Source organism: Solanum verrucosum, unplaced genomic scaffold, assembly GCF_900185275.1.
Source record: "Solanum verrucosum unplaced genomic scaffold, falcon-dt-bn FXZP01000252.1, whole genome shotgun sequence".
Lineage (NCBI taxonomy): Eukaryota > Viridiplantae > Streptophyta > Magnoliopsida > Solanales > Solanaceae > Solanum > Solanum verrucosum.
Window position 1 is genome coordinate 7,501,841 of NW_026019988.1, and position 21,810 is coordinate 7,523,650.

Consider the following 21,810-nt stretch of genomic DNA (forward strand, 5'->3'; position numbering starts at 1 on the left):
ACTTTTTCGAAGGGTTGTAACTTTTGTGACCTTTCCGATAATGAACAATAAGCATTTGTTCACACTACCCTTTGTTGTTTATAAATAGAGGGATTTTCTCTCATTTTAAAACAACGAAACTTTGAACTTCTTCTTCTTCGTTTGCACAATTAAATATTTGTGTACTTTGCTCATGTTGAGTGGCTCACTGACACCATTGTTTTTGCATCAATACACTGGTGAATATAATCGTTCTATTCTGAGAGGATCTATTCCTTTAAATCTCGGGTACTAGAGAGGAATAATTTCCTTAAAGGGACATTGTACATTCAGTGGGCTCGATTTTTTCCTTTCTATTTCATTCTATTGTTACAGATCCTGATATGCTTTTTTATAGTCATTAATTTGTACTTATGTTATTAATTGTTGTTTTTGAGTACATGTTTTAAACTTTATTGTTTATGTTTCTACAAAGTTGTTGTTATAAGTATTTGTTAGTACATATTAAATAGCACACGTTAATTGAGTATTCAGACAAGTTTTCTCTATTGAAATTGTTGAAGGTACAACAAAAAAAAAATCCTTAAAGATCTGCACTACCATCTCTCGAAGACAAAATTCCAATTTGGTATGCCATTGTAAGGACATAAGACCTTAAAAACTTTATCTCACCTTGATGTGCGAAGCGAACTAGGAAAAGAAGACAAGAATTAATAAACTTTTGACATGGGTTCAAGGATATGTCGGATGATCTGTAGAGGAATATAACTAGACTAGAGCCTCTTTGAATCCCAGAGGCATAGATAACTACACAATAAATTAATTGTTAATATTCAATATGAAGTATAGACAAATTCTCAAGTTTAATGCAAGTTGAAAATATTTTTCTTGAAGTAATAGATGTGTTTCTCGACACTACGATTGGAATAGAAGTGTAGGTTCAAATTGTACTTCATCACTTTGGTATATTGATTTCTAAAAAACACTCAAACAAACTAAATAGTTTTGTGTAATATTTTTCCCTTTCAAGCATACATAATAAGTTGAATTGCATGATACATTCTCCCTTTAATTTTTCATTTTAAAATTACTTATGATACATTTAAATGAGAAACTTTAAAATGATATATGTAAAACAAAATGTATGACAGAACTTTCTACACGATAAAATTAGAATATTTTTTCACCTTTTTTAGATGTTTCAATTTATTTATCCCTTCACCAACGATTATTTATTTATAAGAAAATTTAATATATCAGGTTGATGTTCATTTGATTCCCCAAAAATATCAAATAGTAACACTTCCTGGAAGCAAAATGATAAATTATAAAATCATATTAAAGATGATTGATTGAAGTATAATTATAAGATGTTATAATTATCATTTCATTTACATTATTAATGTTTGTTACTACGTAATCTTGTATGTAAGATAATATAATATAATATAATATTTTTGTTTTAATGAATGACAAATTTTAAGTATACTTTTATAAATTCTGTCATATTAAATTTAATCGCTGACAATTTTGCATATTAATTTTATAAATCCCCTAAATATTTACACCTCAAATCATATTAAGGAGGGGTTATCATCGCTCTGCCTATTCATCAGTTTCGCCCGCCGTCGCCGTCACCGTCACCGCCGTCTCCATCACTATACCGTCGAGCCCTTTTGCTGCAACACTTAGTATCAGGTAACTTCTCTCTCTTTTGTGCCCTCCTTTTTCCTTGTTGCATCTGCTGCCGAAAATCATTCCTTGTACATATCAAGCAACCAAATTTTAAGTAGTAATAGCATGTAAATGAACTGGGTTGAGCAGTTTTAGGTTCAATTTCCAGTACAGACAGAATATTTCTTCTATCTGTTTTGTCATTTGTGCACAGAGTTACTTGTTACCGTTTGCTGGTGGGAGGTAGGTGACTCAGGTGACAGATATTTCGTGGAATTAGTCGAGGTGTACTTAACCTGGCCTGGATGCCAGAATTATCAAAATAATAATAATTTAAGAAGTAATAGTAATACATCTTAACCAGGTCCAAGGAGACAAACAAGGTTAAAGAGTTGAATGATTCAAACACTTGAGGGGTTATTTGATTGGTGGGAGGTCATAGGTATCGTGTGGAATTAGTCGAGGTGCGTGCAAATTGGCTCCGCACCATGATTATCAGGACAAAAAGTCCAATAAGTAATAGTAATACATCTTAACAAGGTCCTCAAGGAGATGGACTAGAGGTTGAAAAGTTGAAGTATTCAGACACTTGAGGGGTCATTTGGTTTGTGAACAGTTTGTGTGATTACAATGTGGGGATTATGGCGATTAAATAATAACAAAATTATTTAGTGGGTGTACTTTTATTGTTAGATGTTTGGTTCATTGGACTAAACATGTGTTTTAATGGGTATAGTTTGAATCATGTGTTTGGTTTTATGAAGTTTTATTTTCAATTTTAGTCCTGGGTTTCTTGAAGAACTTTGGAAAAAGAGTTTTGGAGGAGGACATATGTCATTTTCTTGTTTTATCTCTAGGATTATTAATCTTGGTATTGTTGTCCATATTGATAGTGGTATGAAAAGAATAACAATATTGTGGTTTAAATAATCATGGGATTACTTATACCGGAATAACATGTCCTACATTTATCCTGAGATTGTAATCTCTTATCCTTGTAACCAAGGTACCAAACACCTAAGTTAATTTTTCCAATTGCCTACTACTTATTGGCTGGGCAGGTGAGTTGTAACAAGTATCGAGTGGATGTGCGAGCAAGTTGTCCCAGCTAATATTGTTATGTACTAACAAAGAAAAAGATCTGCCAATGCTCTGAATTCTTAAATCTAGTGGGACCATGATAGACTGGTGACTACAGATGAAATGGACCTGAATGGAATGGAATGTCTACCAACATCTTCAGAATCTAGGTGTAGTTGATTGATATTATTCAATAATCTAACTTAACGGGTGACTTTTGACCTCAATTCTGATATGGTTGTTAAAGCCATCAGGAAAGCGTTATATGTGGTGAACACGTCCGGACTATGACATAAAGAAAAATGGAAGCAACAAAATACTAGGTGATTAATCCCATCTGTCCTAGCCTTGGTGGACAAAGTTAACTCTGGTAACTGTTGTTGGCGGGAGGTGACTAGTAACTGTGGAATTAGTTGAGGTGTGTGAAAGTTGGCCCGTACACCACAGTTAGAAAAGAAAAAAAGAAAAAAAAGGAATAAGAGTAGCTTGATGATCTGTCTTTCTATCACTATTGTTCTCTTTAATCACTCATAAAGTTGTTTTGGAAATTGACAGGAATGGGAGCTGACGAGGTTATAGTGGAGCAGACTCCTTCTGGAACAACGTCTGAATCTATTGAAGCCTTGCTTGAGGTACCTCAACTTAGCTTATGTGCTTGCTTTATGTTGACCATGATATGCCTGTAGTCTTGATTTACGGATTGAGTGGAAAATAACATAATCACTGTAGTAGATATAGAAGTCTGCCTAACTTTGAACTTCCATAAATTCCAATTATAATTAAATAAGTTTTTACATTCAATTTTCACCTTAGTGGTGTAGGCTTTTTTGCTTGAGTTAATGCCCTTTATCTCTCAATCATTTGCTCTCTATCAACAGGCTGCCAGATATGATGATTTGGATGATGTCATGAGCTTAGCATCTTCTGGTGTTTCTCTCGATTCAAAGGATTCTGAGGGACGAACAGGTTTAAGTTTTTGAAATGACTTATTTGATGATTTAGTAGCTACCCTATCTGAGAATATCATACCTGTATACTTCTCATATGCCTTATTTGATTATTTGATGGTTACTCAAGCAGAGAACATCAATAATGTTGAAGTGTGTGGCCATCTCAATTAAATCTTAAGCAGTTAGAGAGAAGTTTTAATTACTTAATACATATTATGTCTCAACAAGCCCTCATGTGTTGGCATGATTCCTTTTCATGGGTCAAACACGTGAAAATAAAAATTATATTTTTGATTTTTCGCTGTTGGTGAGATTTTAACTCAAGATCTTTGCTTGCTCTAATATTGTGTTGAAGTGTGCGACCATCTTATTTAAAAAATTTAGCTAGATTGTTTAGAGACTGATACGTTTGGCAGAACACGATGAGTTACTTCAGGATTAAGGTAGGAAAATTAGAGAAGGGAATTTTCCCCAGTAGACCTGAAATCTATCATGGTATTGGAGATCAACTTGGCAATTTCTTCATTTGTTGGAAAAAAGTTGTTCTACAATTTGGAAAAACTTTTGGGTTGACATTTGAGCAACAACACCAACATACCCAGTGGGTTGACATTTGAGCACAAGTCAATATCTCATAAAGGTGTAATCTTTTACTACGGAAGTTTAACTTCTAAGTTTTATACTTTAAAGTAGAATTGCCAAACAATTTCTAGAAAAAATATAGGTTACCTTTATAACAGGAGGCAAGACACATATTACATGTTTTCAGGTGACGTAGTCCGGCTTTCGGGAAGGTTATGTTTATATAAACAAAAGGTGCTATTGGGTTTTTCAGGAATTGGGTTTAAATATATTAGGACCCTTATATTCACGATTACATAGTGTGTGGACATCATTTTACCAAGGTTATTTGATATTAGAGTCCGATTCTTGGTTACTTGATGTTGGACTCCCATGTAATATTGTCCACGCACCAGAGGTCCAGTCCTGATTTTTTACAAGATTGTAGTGCTATGTTACAACAACAAAACAAAACTGAGAAGTCACATCCTATCTATGGCTACCTAACGGAAAAAGTTAAGAAAGACAGAGAATTGCAAACTAACATTATCGAAGTGGGACTTCCTTCAAATTATTTCATCAAGATAGAACACCAAACCAAGATTAAGAGTTACTCGTGATTTTCTTGTTTCATGAAGATAAGAAACGGAAAGGAGTTTGGGAATGGGTTATGAACTTCTTTGTTAAACGAATTTCTTTTATCCTATATAAGCTAAATCAATCTTTTTATCTTATAAAGCTAAAACACACTCTTTCTGATTATGTGGTCATACATGTGGAGAATCATCTTAAAACATACATTTGGAAGTAGCAAAAACTTCCATGTTTCTTTTGTATAATGGTAGAACTGTATGACTCTCAAAATTTCACCGAACTCAACCCCTTATGATTTAGTCTTTATTGATGTGTCTTTGATATATTTTAAACTTATTTTTTATAATCAAGAAATCCCTTGAGGGCCAATGGCACATGGTTAGAAACTCGGTGGATGATGGGTCTGCTCCTCAACCCTTCTTCACTTAAGTACCAGGCTTTTATATGCAACATGGTTTGGACCTGTGACGTGCCTAACCCACACATCATGTGCTAGTCTTACCACTATACCAAAGCCTCTGGGGCGGGGGGGGGGGGGTAAACTTATCCCTAAAGTCAAATATTTAGTAGTGTTATATAATTCTTAAATTGCATGTACATAATGTGAATTTCAGAAGCCTAAATACACAAACTTCCAATAATTTCACAAATTAATGGACACCTTTCCATTCTGTTGTTTTTTTCTCAAAAATATGAACTTCCCCACAAGGATAGCCTGTTTCCCTTGGCAATCAATGACAACATAGTCACAATGGTGCAGCAGCTGGAGTGCCTACTTGTGAGATCAAGTTTTCTTTATTGTCCTAAGCCATATGAAATGGCCAGCTGGTTTACAAATTCTGACCTTGACCCATCTTTCAAAATTTGAATTTTGAGACCCCACCCTTTTGAGTGTCTACTTCATTTGGATGCCAAGTCTGATACAGGCAAGCCAACTGTTATAAACTGACTACCTGCTATGTTGATTGAGTTGAGTTAGTTCCGAATAACAGTGGTATTCAGGCAAGCTTGTGTATAGCTTGGTTATTCCACTGGGTACCTGCTACCTCCCACCAACACAAGTAAGGGTAGTTTTATCTCAAAAAAAGTAAGGGTAGTTCTGCCTACAAGGTTTAGGCATATGAGAAGAAATCACTTAGTATGTTTTGTCTTTGCGGTTATCCTTGGTTTTCTTCCACTTCATAACCCGTTAGGCCACATCTTGAATTTTGGTATAGTTGAATATCTATCATATCTGAGGTTCTAATTCTTGAACTACATACGTAACTAGAAATATTTGATTACACTAATATGAAGAATTTTATGTGGTCAGTTGAGTATCTGCCAATTGCCATACCTTGAAGTCCTAAGTATTGAATTATATATTCTGCCTAAACTAATAGATTTCTAACATGACCTGTAGTCCTTATAAACAATAATAGGGCTCCTAATATGACATGCTGAACTAACTTCTTGCTTTGGCTATTTAATTTTTGCAGCGCTCCATATGGCTTCAGCAAATGGGCATTATGGCATCGTAGAGTATCTTATTCGTAATGGAGCGGTGAGTAGACTGCCCCACTTATTTGCATTATTACATATTTGAACATATCTACTGGTTTACGTACTTGTTGATGTGATCTTACAGTCTCAGTTTAATGGATAATCATTATTATCCATTTCACTGAAGAAAACTGATACACTCGAGTGCATTTCTGAGCATTGGGCAAAATAATTTTTTCTTGTAAAATTGAGTCAGACAATATCCACCTCACTGTCAAAATTTATTCTCTTTGGGGTGGATCTTTAACTTCTCTTATCCTTTGATATATTTAGATACACATTGAGTGATGAAACAAATTCTTGGTAACAGGATGTTAATGCTTCCAATGTGGAGAAAAATACACCTCTTCATTGGGCTTGTCTAAACGGACATATCGAGGTAAATTTTGCATTACTCTTGGATTATAAGTCCCTAGCATCCCTTAATTTATATGACGGCTTGTCAGGTAGTGAAGACCTTAATCCTTGCTGGTGCAACTGTCTCAGCCTTGAATAGGTGATGTATTTTTAACTTGTATAGATTTGCAGTTCATCTATATAATAATAATAACAAAAAAAAAGGCAGCTCGGTGCATTGAAACTCCTGCTATGCGTGGGGTCTGGAAGGGCTGGACCACAAGGGTTTATTGTAAGGCTGTGTACAATAGACCCTGGTGGTCTCCCCTTCATTAGATCTTGCACATTGCGGGAGCTTTAGTGCATCAAACTTCCTTTTTTTTTAATTAATAGATTTGTAGATCAAGTATGCTTTTACTTCTTCTGCTCGTGCTCTTCACTGAATTTTGTTTTGCTTGTTTTAGCCATGAGAAGACTCCAATCGACGAGGTCGTGTGTAGGGGTAAAATGAACGTCATCGATGCGATCAACGAGGCGGTAGCGCAACTTGAACTCACTGGCACAACGGTATCATAAGAAGTCAAAATTTTACTTGTACATTTTTCATGTGAGGATGCAAAAGTCTTACTGGTGGTCACTATGTACAAATATTTTCTAATAACTTAAATAGCCTCTCTTTCAAGTATTATGTAAGCTTTGAACTTCTAGTGCTCTCTCACATCATATTTGGTGACTAAGTTGACAATGGCAAATGATGCATACTCCATTATGTTAGTAACAATTTCCTTGACCAATTTATCAGGTCATTTCTACAAGGACAGCTTTTCTTTAATCAGTTTTGAAAGTTGAGGGATTCTGAAATGTTTGGATTTTCCAAAACTCCATAGACATGCAGAAGAAAAATGCTAAACAGATTCATTTTGGTAGTTTGTTATTACTGGTAGTTCCTACAAAGGATTGGACTAATGACGTATACAATACTTGAATTCTCGATGTAGATGCTACATACGTTCTCATCCTCATTTGGTCATCTATGGTGTCATTTGGACAACATTGAAATCTAATCCACTCACAATGCTAGTAATTTTAGAGGGATTGCAGAGTTCACCACATGAATTCAGTGCAAATTTTAATTGTTTTTTGGAGTTGGAGTAAAAGAATTAACAGTGTAGAATATGATGATAGAGGAAGAATAATCTTTTTACTTTCTTTTCTAGTTTCTGTGTTGTGAGAGAACACCCAAATCAGTTTAGCCCCTGTGAAACTGAGTCCAAAGGTCTGTGAATAACTTGAATGCACTCATATTTATCATCGAAAATATGATAAATTAGTCGATTTTTCCTCATCTGTCCTAGCCATAATGGATAGAGTTACTCGGTACCTGCACTTGAGGGAGGTATCGGGTACCTTGTGGAATTAGTTGATCCGTATACCAAGGTTACCCGGAAAAAAACAGAAATATGACTTGTCAACAAACCATTTTGGAAGCAAGATCATAAAAAAAAAAAAAAAAAACTATCCAGTATATGGATGCATGATTTACAGTATTCTTGTTTCTCAGATAGTTGTGGCTGGGCTTCAAAAATTACTTTACATATCAAGAAATTACATAGAATTCTACAACAACAACAACATAGCTAATGTAATCCCACAAAGTGGGGTCTGGGAAAGGTAAAGTGTACGCATACCTTACCCCCTACCTTAAAGTTAGAGAGGTTGTTTTAGATAGACCCTCGACAAGAGTTCTACATGCTGCGATCCTCCCCACATCTACATCGTTGATGGTGACAATGGTATATATTTTCCAAAGCTTGATGAGATAGCAATTCTTTTCATTCTTTGGTATGCATCATGCTACAATTCAACAAGTAATTGTACAGTTTGTGAAAGAGTGAATATCTCTGTTAGTTCTTGTGCCAACATAATGAAGTTTTATCACTGTCAATCACTTTGGTATCTACAAAGTGAAAAAATGAACTCATGTTGCACCAAAGCTTTCTTGCAGCCATTTTGCTTGGATTTGTAGCCCTGCATCCCTCAAAGAATTCAAAGCTGACTTTTGAAGTCTTCCATCTAACTTAGTCCCTTCTCTCTTCATATTCTGCAGAAGACTAATCAACTCATCAACTCTATTCATCTTTGAGAAAACACCAACCATAATCCCAGCCATTGCCCTATCGAGCCTTCCACCGTTTAGTGTAAATTCTTGATAGTATATCAAACACTTGTCAAACTCCCTTGCCTTGCTATATGCACTTATAATGCTTGTGTAACTTACTCTATCTGGAAAAATCTTCCTTCTCTTCATTTCCTTCCATATTTTTTCGACTTGTCTCAAGTTTAGAACTTTTCCATGAATGTCTAAGAGAGCATTGTACACCCAAACATTTGGTTGACAGCCTCTTTCTTTCATTATCGCGACAAGTTTCATTGCATCTTTTGGCCTTCCTGTTTTGCCATACATTGCAATCATGCTAGAATAAGCAACAACACATTTGTCAAACCCCTTTTGTTCCATTTCAGAAAATACCATTTCTGCATTAGAATACAATCCAAGCCTACAATACAAGTTCAGTACTGAGGCATATGTCACTTGACCTGGTTCACAGCCTTGTGAAGTAAGGTCTTCATACACTTGAACAGCAGACCTAAGACCTCTTTTTCTTGAAAATCCATTCACAATTGCACAAAATATGCAGTCAGACACTCGGATTTTCACCCGAGTCATCGTTGCAACAACATCAAGAGTCTTTTCCATACACCCCTCTTCAATATACATCAACACCAGTTTCAAAAACAGTGCTGGATCCCTCAGCATTTTCTTCCCTTCAGCTTCTTCTAAAAGCTCCTCAGCCATTTTCACTTCACGAATGCTCGCGAATCCACATATAACTATGGAGTAAAATGAATGATCCTCTTGAATCCCCTTCTTAGTCATGTCTCTAAAGTACTCCAAAGCCTCAAAAGCGCGACCAGATTTCCCTAACGACTCACAAAGACTCTTGTAAATTTGAACATACTGAGGTATTGTTGACTCCACTCTCTTGCTCTCAAATTCTTCGAAAAACGACACAACTTTATCAGAATTCCCCATTTTAGAATGTGCTTCCATGATACTGCAATAACATCCAGGGTCTAATACAAGCCCTGCAGATTTCATTCTCTCATACAACACAACAGTACTGCTATACATATGCAACTTATTATAACCTTTCATAGCAGAATCAAAAGCCAAAACAGAGATTTCTTGATCAACTACTATAAACAATTCAAGAAAACTATTTACAATCTTGAACTTTCTTGATTTCATACAACTACTTATCAATCTACAACATGTAGAACTATCAGGCAACACTTTCAAAGTTCTCAAATCTTTAGACAATGAAAAAACTGAACCCCATTTGTTTGAATTCACTAAATACCTGATAAGAAGCTTTAGTGTTGATTTCTCAGGTCTAAAATCTTTTTTCCCCTTTGCTTTCTCATAGTAATCATATCCAATTTCTTGAGTTTGAGAATCTTTAAGTAAACTGCAAATTACACCATTCAAATCTTTAGAATCAGGCAAACTAGTACTACTAGTAGTACCATTTGTTGTACTACTAAAATCTTGAATTTGTTCCAAGTCTAATAATTCTATAACTTGAGAATTCTTGGAGGGTGTTTTTTGGCTTTTTTTTTCATCTAAGACAGGAGAAGAACAACTACTAGAGGATTTTGCAACTAGAGTTGTTGAGTTCAAGAAAATGTTTGAAAGAAAAGGCAAAGTTTTACAAGAATAGCAAAATTTTGGTTTCAAGATTCTGTTTTTACAGTTAATACAAGGAGGAAATGACCAATCTGAAGAAGTGGCAATAGCCATTGATGATGATGTTGAAGAAGAAAAATGAGAAATGAATTGAAGTTTTTGTGTATTTTGCATTATTATGTTGTAGTACTAAGGTGAGGGGAAATTGTAAAAACATTATCAGTTTCAGATTCTGCCATGCATGTGGCTTGTATTGACCACTTATTGTTTGACAGGTGTGTGGTTATGGACTTTAGACTTATCAATGTGGATTTCAGCCACATAGTTTTATTTTGTCTTGAGGAAAATTGAAAATCAAGCAAAGTGGAGGAGCATTTGAGATAGTCAAATTAAAGTTATACAAGAAAAAATAACAATATCGTTTGTCCGGATATTTTTTTTACTTTTATAGTAAATTTATTGTTATAAAGAACATAAAATATAATATATTATAAAAAATAAATTTTAAAAAAGAGCTAACCGTTATAATACAATATTGTTATAAAATATCCCTTAATTTTATGATTTATAGCAGAAATATCCATTGTTAAAAAAGTATTGCACATACATCTTTGTTTAAGTTTTAACAAATAGTGCATAATTATCCTTTTTGTTAGCACGCCTACATTTACTAAATTAAAAAAATAATAATCTAAAAATATTTTTATTTTATTTTTAAAAATGTCAAGTAACTTTAAAAAGTTACATCACTCATTTTTTTTACCCCTTCAAATCCGGTCCAAATGAAAATAATAATCAATCCCTCTTCTAATTGACTAGTCATATTTAAAGTCATGTGACCTTTTTGAATTTTTAAAAAAAAAAAAATCAAATTTGAGATTTTTTACCTTTTATACATTTAATGAAAAGACTAAATATATATATACACAATTTGTTAAACATCCAGGATATATATGCACTACCTTTTTAATAAGAGGTATATTCGTTCTAAATTGCAATGTTGAGGGATATATTTTTTTCTTTTCCCTAAATACAATCAGATGGTGATTGTGCTAGAGAACGTGCTTGCATCAAGGATTCACCCTTAACCTATTTTTATTTGTGTTGGCGATGGATGTATTGATGTAACAATATATTCAAAGAGAGGTATCATGATGTATGTTTATGTGTAGATAATAGAGTATTGATTGATGAGATACAGAGAATGAAAAATAGAGTGGAGATTTGGAGATGAATTCTAGTGTCTAATGTTCAGGGAGAACACGACTAAGAAAAAATATTCAGACTGTAAGAAAAAATATTCAGAGTGTAAGTTCAGTCATGTTCGTCATGAGATAGATGTGATACACAAATTATCTCTATGTGAGAAGATTTCAAGTATCTTTGATCAATACTTCAAGAAAATTGAGAGATTGACATAATGCTATACATTATTATGGAGCGAACTGGATGAGATGAATATTGCATTCGATGTCTTGTCTGATAAAAATGGGCTCTGAGATTTAAAGGTTATTAGATCAACTATATATATTGTATGAAGCAGAGTGTTGACGGTCATCAACTTGCATGTTCAGAGATAAAAGTAGCGAAAATGTAGATGTTGAGATGGATGTATGAGAGTATTAGGAGAGATAAGATTATGAACGAAGATATTTGGGACATGATGAGAGTGACTTTCGTGGTGAATAAAATGATGAAAGCGAAATTGAGATGATTCGAGATGTGAAGCGTAACGACTCAGTCCGCTAGTGATATTGTATGTTCTGGGCTTAGGCCCTCACAGTTTTAAAACGCGTCACTAGTTGGTAAGGCCCGCTGACTTAAATACCCAACATCTCTCATGTGTTTTGTTGATGTGAGACTTCCAATCTTAAGCTGAAGCATTACATCACCCCTCTATGGACTCAGTGTCCTCATTGAGGTTTGCCCCACCGTATGAGATTTGCCTATACCCCTTCTATGGACTCAACGTCCTTACTGAGGTTTTCCCCACCGTATGAGATTTGCCTATACCCCTTCTATGGACTCAACGTCCTCGCTGAGGTTTGCCCCATCGTATGAGATTTGCCTATACTCAGCACTGAGATTTACCTCGCCTTATCGGGATTTGTCTAAACTCAGTCAAACTCTGGCCCACATTGACAAGGCTGATACATGAGGGGATCTGATACTATTTATAATGTCCCAGTCCGCTAGTGATATTGTTTGCTCTGGGCCTAGACCCTCACGACTTTAAAACACGTCACTAGTTGGTAAGACATACTTACTTAAATACCCAACATCTCTCATGTGTTTTGCCGATGTGAGACTTCTAATCTTAAGGCGAGGCCAATGGCGGAGCCAGGATTTTTAAGAGGGTTTAAAATCTGAGAAGTAAACATACGAACTAGTGGAAGGGGGTTCAACATCTATTATACATATCCAAAAAATAATTTTAACCATGTATAAATAGTAATATTTTTCGCCGAAGGGGGTTCGTAAGTATATGCTGCCTCCGCCCTTGGGTGAGGCTTCATATGAAGATGAGACGCACAAATATGTGAGATGTTGTCTATGATGGATCTGAGGAGATGTAAAGTTAAGTATTGGTAAGAGATGATTAGACATGAGATGACACACGTGCAACTTATCAATGAAAAAATATTAAATATGAGGATATGAAAGTTGAAAATGATAGTAAAAGGTTAATAGGTAATCGATCATTGTCTAGTTTTCCTTATTAGTATTATTCTCCTACTATCTTTTTTTTCAATATAATTATTATCTTATGTTTCCTTTGCTTCAGTTATCATACTATTATTATTCGATATGATTTTTTTACTATTATATTCTTCCGTACATGATTTTATATATTTTACTTGAGTTAAAAATTTATAATAGTAAATAACTTTACCTTTATAGATAGACCCCACTTGTCTCTCCCCTGCTAATACTCAATACATTGACCTGACGGCTTTGGTTCGGCTGATAAGGAAAACGTCGGAAATTAGGTTCGGAAACTGCTTTGAAGACGAGACTCAGCCTCGGCTTTTTGTTGAGGTTAGTACAACCGTAATTCAAAATTCATGTTCAAATTCAGCTCCGTCACCGGCACCGGCACCGGCTCTGGCACCGGGACGGCGGCGGAGGTGGCTGGCTCAGTCACTCACTATTATCCGTTCAATTTCATGCAGATTCTGTTACTGAATGCTTCAATTTCTTTAGGCGGAGCTATAATAGTTGCTTGTAGAGTGGTGAGTTGATAGGGAAGATGGGAACTAGGGTTCCGGTGCAGCACTACGATATGAGGTCGGCGGCGGATTCTTATATAGAGACTTCATTGCATGATCTCAATGCGGAGGGTATTGGTGGTGGAGGTGCTGGTGGTGATGATGTTGATCGTGGAGGAGGTGATGTAACTGAGGATAGCATGGATAACGGTGAAGAGTCAACAGCTGTTGTGAGTGAGCCCTTTTCATTTTCAATTTCCAGAAAATAATTTAGACATAAGACATAGCTGTCATGTAAGCATATCTAGGCACATCAACTCGCCTTTAACTTATAAAATGATCATTTAGACACTTCCAAAATTTATGTGCCAGCTCAGCGTAGGGTGCCCATGAGATATCGTGGGGATGATGAGTTGTAGTGTTTAGTTGCTAGTTGAGATCAAATTGAGCTGTCTAGATGTGCACTCTCAAAGTTGAAATGCTTAGTTGCTAGCTGCGGCCAAGTTTGAGTGTTGTGTTTATATATTATGCCAAAAATTTATCGTGTGTCACGTTAGTGTCAGGTGTCCACGAGACACAATGAGGACAAGTTGGAGTGTTTAGTTACTAGTTGAGATCAAGTTGAGGTGTCTAGATGTGCACTCTCAAGCTTGAAGGGCTTACTTGCCAGCTGAGATTAAGTTTGAGTGCCTATTTATGCATTATGCCAAATTCTCTACAACTAATACAGTCTTCCAGCTTGCTATTCTCCTATTTGGTGAGGCTCAGCGTATCTTGTTATACCAATTATACCTTTCTGGTTTTATTAATTTGACAAACAACAATAACAACTATGCCCCAACCCTAAGCTAGTTAGCGTTGACGGTATGAATCCTCACTTTGCACATGTATGTTAGAACCGTTTCCATCTGATATTCAGTAATTTACTGCTGTCCATTTTCCACTGGCTTACAAATATATAGCAAGATTAATGGCTCCTAGTGATGATTGGATCTAAAATAAGCATGCCTGAAATGATTTAACCTTAATCCCAACTAATTGTTACACATACATGGATCTTTTTCTTCCATTGTTCCCCAGTTTTCCTTAAGTTGGCATGGATTCTTGATATTTTAGGTCTTTCGAGATAAGTTCATTCCATGTGATTTTATGGCCGTCCTTTTGTTTTTAATGGCATTGACGTTCTGTTTTGTTGTGCCAAATTGGGGAACTTGTTTAGGGAGTAAGCAAAGCTTCTCTGCTAGTTAGACATCTTTTTTTCTGATGTTAGAAACTGGCGTTTTGATTGTGAAGCCTACACCAGTGAGTGTACATGTGCGCAAATTATTCATGAACTGTAATTGTATTGGTACTTTTTCAGGATTGCCTCCATGAGACCTTCAGAAACTCATTACCACTTCATGGTATAGTGGTGGAGGAAGATCGTACTAGCATTGAAAATAGTGGATCTTCAACGGGTTCCTACAATATTGTTACTATTGATGGTAACTTGAAATTTCATTTTATACTTGATCTTAAATGTATTAAAGCAACTAGATGACCTTTATTTTTAGATTTGCTAATACCAGTTTTCATGGACCAGATATTTCGCCAATTGAAACGGCAAGGACAAGATTTTTAGACATTATTGTTGATCATTTCATAAGGCCACATGTAGTTGATGTTGTAGATTCAGAGGCAGACTTTGCTGCTCAATCTTCACAAGATAAAATGAGCAAGCGGAAGTCGAGAGAAATCCATTATGAAGGTGATGCTACATATGTTTTGCCCTTGATGTACGTGGCTAACATGTATGAAACATTGGTTAATGAAGTGAATGTAAGGCTCTCTTCTTTGAATGGAATGCGTGAAAAAACCATCGGTGTGGCCCTTGAAGCAGCTGGTGGTTTATACAGAAAGCTTGCGAAAAAGTTTCCTAGGAAAGGTATGACATATAAGGCTCCAAAATTTCATTTCGACACTTGCAAGTCATTCGTGGTCTTCTCTCATTTAATCCATCTTGCTGTAATGTATATGATTTTTCATTGGGATCGGGGTAGAGGAAGACTGATTTTATTGTTGTATGTGTCAGCTTCAAATTTCATGCTACTGTATGCTTACGTTGTTGCTTTTCTACATCTTGCTTCCCTTCATCCATGTGAAGATGGAGAGGATAGAAAGGTAAAAAAAAGATGAATAGGAGAGAAAAAAATCAGAAGTAGATTCTTTTTATCTATGTAGAAACATGAAGCTGTGCAGAATCTTGGATCACCGGAAGCATCTAGTTTAGCCCATCAACTTTTAGCTTATGCATTTACTCATTGTTTTCCTCTTCTTTTAGCTGATATATATCATTATTCCCTGACAAGGGTGAAATAAAGAAAATGTTGTTTCCTGTAATTGTCTTCTCCTTTTTTTTTTTTTTTTTTTTTTTTTTTGGAAATTAGTAATGTTGTATTCCTCAGCATTAAGGATATGCTGAACTGCATTATTCCTGTTATTGGCCTTCCATTTTCACAGTTAACTTCTTACTTTGCTGATATTAATATACAGGACCTTGCATATTTAAAAGGCGGGAGTTGGCTACATCTTTTGAAACAAGGGCAAGGTTTCCTGAATTAGTGATACAAGAGGAGAAGCGTGTCCGGTTTGTCGTGGTTAATGGTTTAGCCATTGTGGAGAAACCAACTAGCTTATGTATTGATGATGTAGAATGGTATGTCAAACTCTCCATCTTAAATATTGAGGTTTGATTTATTTTAAATAATCTGTTTATTTACCTAGAATTCTGTCCCTCTCTATATCTCGGTCTCAGTTTAGCATCATATATCACTCTGGGAGATCAATTTTTATTGGTTGAAGTGCGGATATTGGAGCAGCTTCCTTTGCTAGTACTTCTGTTGGCATGAGATAATAGATGCATTTTTCTACATTCCACATTGACTTACTGTGTGTTTGAAAACCACTGTGTAGCCTAGTAATTACAAAGACCTGTTTGTTTGCCATTTAGGTAATTGTGGCAAAATTCCTAGCACCATGTCTGGTTGCACAAGTGTAATTACATAGTAATATATTTTTGAACTTTTCATTGACAGTTTATTGTCAAAAAATTAATGATTTTTTTTTCTCAGATGAACAGGTAAACAAATTTTAATGTGTGAGAAATGTGCATCTAAGTATATTAAATACTACTCCCTTTATTCCAGTCTATATGATCTTTTTTTAAGTATGTCCCAAGAAGAATGGCACCTTTGTCTTTTTGAAAACCATTTGATCTTAGCATCCCCATTTTACCCCTAATGAATTGACTTGTTGGGACCCTCACCACCACTCATTTAAAATGAAAAGAAATCTGGAGCTCTCACCACCACTCACTGAATAGTATACTTCTGGTACTTTGCAGTGTTGTCAATGGTGCGCTTAGAGCGCGTTAAGCCCTGAAACGAGGCTGAAAATGCGTTGAGTGCTTTGTGTCGCTTAATGTGCGCTTCAGTGTCGTCATCAAGGCTCTAGGACATACTTTTCCTTGTGAACGAGCATTTCTTGAAGAGGCTCTAAACCATTGATGTTTCACTTTCTTGTTAAAATAATCAATTTCTTTGTCCATATATTTGTTATTCATGCTTATATTATTCATCTTGGACTAAACCTACATGTATATATATTTGTATGTTTTCTCCATTTGCGCCTCTTCTCAATAAAGCCCACACTTTATTTGCGGTTTGTGCTTAAATCCCCCATGAACCTTGGAGCTTTTTAGCGCTTTTCGCTTTTGATAACACTGGACTACTTAGATATATTTGGCTTCACTTAGATGTCACAAGTCTTCTTTAATTCCTTAAACTCTATGTCCAGTAAAACATTGTCACATAAAATGAGACGGATGGAGTATATTTATTACTAAGTAGTTAAAATACATATTTTTCTTTAAAAAATGTATTAAATAGTTATGGATTGGTAGGTATTAAAAAGGCATATTGTCCTATACATTTTAAATATAAAAACTCATACATAAATGTAATACCACGAGTCCATAACTAAGAAAGCAAAATAGAGAGAAAAGGAAGGAGCAAAATATGAGAAGTTGCAAAGTTACCTAGAAGCACCATTAGCAACACATATGGAACATTGGAAAATGAAAAGAAAAGAAATAGAAGAAAAAGAGTTTAAAAAGAATAGTATTATTGAAAAATTAAAGTAAAAGAAACTTTGAAAAATTACCTTGTAAATATACCATACAATAACCAACAATCTCACTTCTTCCCCAAGAATTGGATAGTGTAATTGTTCTCCCTCAATTACACCCAATCCTATGCAAACACTCCAAATTTTTGTAACACACCCAATTACACATGTTTTTGGTCAAACGATATCCGGTCAGGCCTGTGGCTGGATCCTTTTATCTCTACCGAGTACCGACCAGTTGGGGCCGTTTACATGAGCATAGGGAATTCCGATTCTAAGGTTGCTTTCTGAACAGGTACTTAATAGTGGACCTTGAAGACAATAAGGGAATAAGATATAATCTAGAAGTTAATCATCTTTAATCAGACTTTGTTATCTTCCTTTTTGTCAGTTAAGGACACTTTTATCCTAGCACTGTGTATTCTTCATTGTCTTTAAACAAAATTACAGCTTCTCATAAAACAAAGAAAAATGGTTCCAGTCAGTATCTTAATTCATGAAATATCAGCATTTCTTATTGATCCATACTCCTGTTAATTTAGGTTCAGAAGAATGACTGGCCGAAATGAAGTCACTATATCCCCCAGAGACTACAAATTCTATGCTCCAAGACACAAGTATAGACGTGCGTCAAACTCAATTTCCAACATCACTGGTTTTTCAGTAAGTTTTGATGATCTTGTAGTCATCAATCATATGTAATTATGTATCTTTTTTCCTTTTCTGTTGTTTGGAAAATGGATTAGTTTTTTTTTCTGCTCATGTCTATCAGGCATTCACCAGCACGGACAATGCGTCTTCATTAGCTGCAGGTCAAAGCTACCGCTCTGTTAGTGAAGTAAGTATTTTCTCTTTTCCAACATCTTAATTTAATTTGTACATTGTTCCTGTTCATCTGATAAACTAGAACATGCATATAACAGTTTGCTATATATCAGACAATAGTTAAGGAGAAACAGCAAAAGGACCTGCTGGGAATAGGAACCAGAAATTTTATAGCCATCTAAGATGCAGTACATTGTCTGTGCGCATTCCATTAATACTTTTGGAAATTCATGAATCAACCTATTCAATCAGTTATTGGACAAGGAGATTTACGTAGACATTCTGCGATAAGTATTAGTAGTGAGTTACTTTTGGCAATTTATGAAAAACCTTAATGGCTTTCTGTATTGCTTATTTTGTTCTCTAAATTGCCAGAAGCTGCTGATAAAATAAGCAAAGAACTCCCCAAGAAACTTTGTACTGTTTCTAAGCATCCTTAAGGGATAGTTTAGCATCCTTTTCCTAGAAACTGCATAGAATTAGCAGTAGCAGTTCCTGCGCTGAAACATGTTTAGGCATCTTAGACCTAACAGGTTGAAGGACTACCATTCTTGTCCTGCTAGGTCCAAATGGATTAGACTCAATAGTGAAGCCAACTTTCTGTTAAAGTTTATAGAGGACTTAATAGGTTTTCCCCAGTGGATAAATTGGCTACAAACTTTTCTTGTCGGAGCTTGGGAATGCTTTTGCAGTAGTTATGACTTATGAGGTACTTGATACTAAACAGATTTCAGTGCATACGAAAGTGTGTTTTTTGTTTTTTTACCTGTTGGGCTTAATGCTGCATGAGATGTTTCTTCGGATGCTTTGATCTATCTTTGCGACAATGCAGATGTTTATACAGCTGTATTTGTTGATTCATATTCATTTTGTTCACTATGTTTCTGCAACAGGATAGTCAGCAGACTACCTCAAAACAGCAAATGCAACCTCTGGTCCATCAGGCTCAATTTCATCCCCTTCAGCAGGGTCACCACCAGCACCATATCAACCAAAGTCAACATATAGCTCATTTCTCTCACAATCAACAATGTGGCCCTCAGTCTCACTTGCCCGAAATTGTTCATGCTCAGCAGTCGCTAACCAATTCTCCGCACATGGCTTGCTTACAACAATTAGGCCATGTAGGAGGACGCATGCATATAATGGTGAGAGATCTTTTTATGTTGCTTTTTCCAAGTTATTTTTCTCAGCTCTATTATTTTTTTCTAAAAATACTGACCTCACAGCCTATTTAACGACATTGATAATGCAGCCTACAAGTCCTGCGAAGTTTTGTGATGAATGCGGTACTCCCTACTTGAGAGAGACCTCTAAGTTCTGCTCAGAATGTGGTACAAAAAGGTTAGGAATATGATGTATAAACTCATCAAGTCTCCCAATGTAAACTGTACATTACTTTGTAAATACATACTCCATCTGTCCCAATTTAAGTGTCTTACTTTCCCTTTTGGTCTATCCCAAAAAAGTTAATGACAATTATTTTAAAGCTTCAAAAGTTTTCTTATTTACACAAAGCCCCCACTTTTCGTCCTTCCTTTCCTCAAAACAATGTGGAGAGAGATGTTCTCTAGATGATTGAGGAGATGAAACTTTGAAATTAGTATATGCATGGATAGTAGTTACTTGTAATGCATTCTTTTTTGGTTTCCCCATTCCTCCGGTGTGCTGAGCCTGCATTGAAGCTCCGATTAAATTTGGATCGCGCACTTCGAGGGTATTGTAATGCATTCTTATTCCTTTTAAGATGAGACCTAGATATAGATTTTTCATTTTTTTAATAAAAAAAATTGGCCTTGGTTTGTGATTGTGAAGCACTTAAAAAGATTACTCCAAATCTAGTCAAACATAGCAATTATGGTATACAGTTGCACCATACCCACCTTTCTGTTGACATAATAATTCTCTTGCTAGTTCACACTTGGGGCAAAATGCATGTCTGCTTATGGAACTCAATAAATGAATATAACATTTTGTTGAAAAATGAGGTATCTCAAAAGGGAATGTTCCTTTTGAATTGTACAACAATAATATATCGAGTTTAGTTCTACAAAGTGGAGCATACATACACAAACATGACCTCTACTTTAGAGGTAGAACAATTGTTTTCGAAAGATCCTTGACTCAAGATACAAACAATTTAGAAAAAGTAGTGGAAAAAACTCAGATAGTAGCAGAATGATATTACGGCAAAATAATACTATAGTCAAACTACTTTTTTAATCATTTTCATAAAATAACTATTTCTAATAGTATTTGACTGGTTAGAGAATTGAAATGCACATTTGATGGATCTTTAATGTGGTTTCTATTTTTATTTCTCAAAATGGGCAAATTGAGCAAAATTAAATGAGTCTTGTTACAAAATTCTAACCAATTGCACTAGTGTTTCCCTTTTTAGGCTCTTATTCACTTCTCCTTTGTTTTGTTCAAATAAAAGGTAAAAAAAATGTAACTTTGAAGGGAGAATAAGAGGAAATTAAAGTAAGGTTGACTATTTTACAAAAATTTGCAATCCTAAAATGAAAATGATTAAAAAAGGGATATAAACTTTTATTACTCTCTTTGTGACAAAAATAATGGTGCAATAATATTTGGACAGCCAAATAACTTTTTCTTTAATTATAAATTTTGAAATATTTTTTATTACTTTAAATAGAACGAATGTATAGTGTGATGTATTGCACTCTACTCGAAAACACTTCCTATTAAAATAATTTCATTTTAGGATTCAAATTTGAAATCTTTGATTAATTATAAAAGAATACTTGCTACCTACCAAAATCTTTAATAGTCGAACAAATATATGAATTTTACTAATAAAGATATGAAAATAATCCTAATTTATTCTTAAAATTTAATTACCTTGACTTTTGTACTTGAAAATTTAATTTTCCTAAGAGTTGCACTTGAACAGTTGGACTATGAGATTAAAACTTCAACATGTACAAGTGTGATTTTGTAAAAAAATAAATCATTAAGTTTGTGAAATCTATTGAACTAAAGCAAATGTTCATGGACAAATACAATTCATGAAATTTTCCAAAAAAAAAAAAAAGAAAGTTAATTTAAGAGACAAAAACAAGCATGCATAGAGAAAAGTTTGTGTAGTTTATTAAACTAAAGCAAATATACATAAAAAAAAACA

General features: G+C 34.9%; 3 protein-coding genes across 7 annotated transcripts; 2 read left to right on the top strand and 1 right to left on the bottom strand.

Moving 5' to 3' along the window:
• The first annotated feature begins 1,566 nt into the window (after positions 1–1,566).
• On the top strand, positions 1,567–7,514 carry LOC125818717 (uncharacterized). Its single transcript, XM_049498230.1, has 7 exons — positions 1,567–1,677; positions 3,289–3,365; positions 3,612–3,699; positions 6,317–6,381; positions 6,691–6,759; positions 6,827–6,876; positions 7,181–7,514. Exons 2-7 carry the CDS (start codon positions 3,291–3,293, stop codon positions 7,290–7,292), a joined length of 459 nt encoding a protein of 152 aa, XP_049354187.1. The 5' UTR covers positions 1,567–1,677; positions 3,289–3,290; the 3' UTR covers positions 7,293–7,514.
• A 1,088-nt stretch (positions 7,515–8,602) lies between these two features.
• On the bottom strand, positions 8,603–10,638 carry LOC125818729 (pentatricopeptide repeat-containing protein At5g13770, chloroplastic). Its single transcript, XM_049498243.1, has one exon. The coding sequence runs from the start codon at positions 10,636–10,638 to the stop codon at positions 8,695–8,697; it is 1,944 nt and encodes a 647-aa protein (XP_049354200.1). The 3' UTR covers positions 8,603–8,694.
• A 2,776-nt stretch (positions 10,639–13,414) lies between these two features.
• On the top strand, positions 13,415–20,121 carry LOC125819125 (uncharacterized protein At2g02148). 5 transcript variants are annotated; one of them, XM_049498640.1, is made up of 9 exons: positions 13,415–13,503; positions 13,669–13,903; positions 15,034–15,157; positions 15,256–15,597; positions 16,206–16,368; positions 18,380–18,500; positions 18,610–18,675; positions 19,556–19,810; positions 19,918–20,121. In XM_049498640.1, the coding sequence occupies exons 2-9, from the start codon at positions 13,715–13,717 to the stop codon at positions 20,017–20,019; spliced, it is 1,362 nt and encodes a 453-aa protein (XP_049354597.1). In that variant the 5' UTR covers positions 13,415–13,503; positions 13,669–13,714; the 3' UTR covers positions 20,020–20,121. The 5 variants fall into 5 exon arrangements, with proteins under 5 accessions (XP_049354597.1, XP_049354598.1, XP_049354596.1 ...); XM_049498641.1 differs by having other exon boundaries at positions 13,423–13,503; positions 13,638–13,903; XM_049498642.1 differs by lacking the exon at positions 13,415–13,503 and adding an exon at positions 13,577–13,592.
• Positions 20,122–21,810: the final 1,689 nt, after the last annotated feature.